The following is a 2469-nucleotide window of genomic DNA, read 5'->3' on the forward strand; positions in this document are numbered from 1 at the left end:
CCGAAAAATTATTCCACTTTATTAACAATTATCTCATTTCATATGAAAATGTCTCAATTGACTAACATCCCCGATGGACTGGGATCATCTCCTAATGAAAATCTCCTAATATCTCCTAATAAGGAGATCCTAGCCTTTCATTTTCATCATGGCCTTTTATTTCCCCACTCATCCTTGTAGGCCCCGCTCTTAACTCTTCACAAATCTCATTAGGAAATAATAGGCATTAGGAGAGGATCTCAATCCCACCCCCGATTTCAAATATCAGTATTTATTTTAAATTAATCCTAATCTTTTTGTGGTTTGAGATGGGCCCCTTTATGGAGTACAAACCCCACTCATAACAGCCCAGTCTCATTCACGGTTACATAATCCATTTCTAGAATATCCGGGGGCCCAACTGGAAAATTCGCATCGTCTTCCTCCTCTGTTCGTAAAAAGAAAATTTACGCTCATCAGCGAGCTTTTCTCCATCTCAAATGCAGCGAATTCAACGAACCAGAACCCTAACCCTAAAAAGCTCACTTCTTTTTCGCCCCAAATCCCGAGGCCCTTACGACCCCCCGTTCTCCCCGATCTCCAAACCCCCCAAAAACCCTAACCCTAAAAAACCCCCAGCTCCCTCTAAATCCAAGCCACCCCTGATCAAATCTGACATCCCCTTCGATTTCCGATACTCCTACTCCGAATCCGACCCGAATGCGGAAGCAATTGGGTTCAGAGAACCGCCTCGGTTCTCTCCGTTTGGGCCCGGTCGACTGGACCGGAAATGGGACGGAGTTAAGGCGAGTTGCGATGAGGAGATTGAGAAAGATAGGGTTTTGAGAGAGAGGGAGGAGAGATTGGGGGAGCCGTTGACGGAGGGGGAGGTCGCCGAGCTCGTGGAGAGGTATCGGAATAGTGATTGCTCTCGGCAAATCAATCTAGGTACTACTTTGATCGATATGTGCAAAATGTTGGTGGTAAGCATTTCAGGATGTTGGTAGCCTTTGGGAAGTGTTAAATAACTTGAAATGTGATTATTTGGGTGAAAATATTGAAGAATGTTGCTAGATTAAGTAATTTTTTGCACCAAATTGAGTTGTGTTTGATTTAGGGGTTTGCACTTTGATACATTGATCTTCTATTTTGTGAATATGATGCTTTAAAGTTTTCAATATTGACTTTGATTTGACAATAAGATGCCTCGAAGTCCAGTTTTGTCTTTACTTTCTCCAAATTTATAAACTAAACTGAAAATTGGTAATAAAAGAAATGTTGCTCATCCACTTTTCTATGTTGTAAGAAATTAATGTCAACTTTTTTGCACTTTGGGGTAAAATGTCAGAAACAGGTGAAATGCTAGAGTATTAAAGTGCATATATCCTTAGAAATATATCGCTATGTTGTTAATCTGTTTGCATTTATGGTTATATGTTGAATATATTTCTAGCCATTTATTTTCTTTACCAAAGTTGTGAACTGTAAACTCATACACCCGAGTACAGTTGTGCTCTGTGCTTGCATTGAAGTCACATGCATATATCCAGATCCATATTCAACTATTTATAGTCCTTGTGCAGATTTTTTTTTAAAGATGGGTTGCAAAAGGAAAGTTTTTTTGAAAGGAACTTGAATATATTAACATCATGTCTAAAATGTTACAGGAATAGTACATATTTGTCTAGTTCCCTTTCGTCGCTTATGTTTTCTTCTTCATTCCAATCATGAAATTATTGTAGCTCCCACCATTTTTTTCTTGTCTTTTTTCTTAACAAATGCGGGAATAAGAAGTTTTTTTAATTTTTAGTTGTTGTCATCCTCACTCTTCCTAGTCTACCGAAGATCCAGATATTCACTATTCATGCTACATTAAGTTACTGTAGCACAAACGGAATATTATAACATTTTTAAAAAATAATGTAACATTTACAAAAAAACATTTTAAAAAGAATTAGCAAAAAAAAAGGCAGGGTGCACACTAGTAACTATAGAAATCAAAATCTTCTAGTAATGAGTTGTCATCATCCTCAACCTAGACATCTCCCAATCTAGATCAATAGGCACTTCTATTAATCCTAGAAGGCGCTTCAGGAGCATTAGCCGAAATTCACAATCATTCTGACTCAGATATCTTGGTTGAACTAAGGACCTGGTTTCCCGACAACAATCTCAGTTGAGCGATCTTGGTGTAGAACATAGAATGTTGATTGGTGCCTAGAAGAAATTACCTTACCAGTTACTTTATATCTAAAATCATACAACTTTGGATCAACACTTCAAATGCCTAATCCTCTCAGGAAACCCTTGTTATGAATACTGCAAAGCATCAGATATGTTCCTCACTGCTGCTTTTCAAAGCATGGCATTTGCGTCATTTTAAACATATTTTGCACTTCAATGTGGGGAGAGCTTAATTAGGGTGCCTCTTATTAAACAATGAGCACCGTCCCTTATGAGATGCATTGCACTGCTGCTAATGACTCGTAT

General features: G+C 38.2%; 1 protein-coding gene across 1 annotated transcript in view; it reads left to right on the forward strand.

Annotated features, from left to right (window-relative positions):
• Positions 379 to 2469, forward strand: part of LOC109844752 (CRS2-associated factor 2, mitochondrial-like) — a 3618-nt gene continuing 1527 nt past the window's right edge. The window contains exon 1 of the mRNA XM_020413864.1: positions 379 to 927. Coding sequence (XP_020269453.1) covers positions 480 to 927 — 448 coding nt within the window. The 5' untranslated portion in view covers positions 379 to 479. The remainder of the gene's footprint in view (positions 928 to 2469) is intronic.

This window comes from Asparagus officinalis, chromosome 6, assembly GCF_001876935.1.
Source record: "Asparagus officinalis chromosome 6, Aspof.V1, whole genome shotgun sequence".
Lineage (NCBI taxonomy): Eukaryota > Viridiplantae > Streptophyta > Magnoliopsida > Asparagales > Asparagaceae > Asparagus > Asparagus officinalis.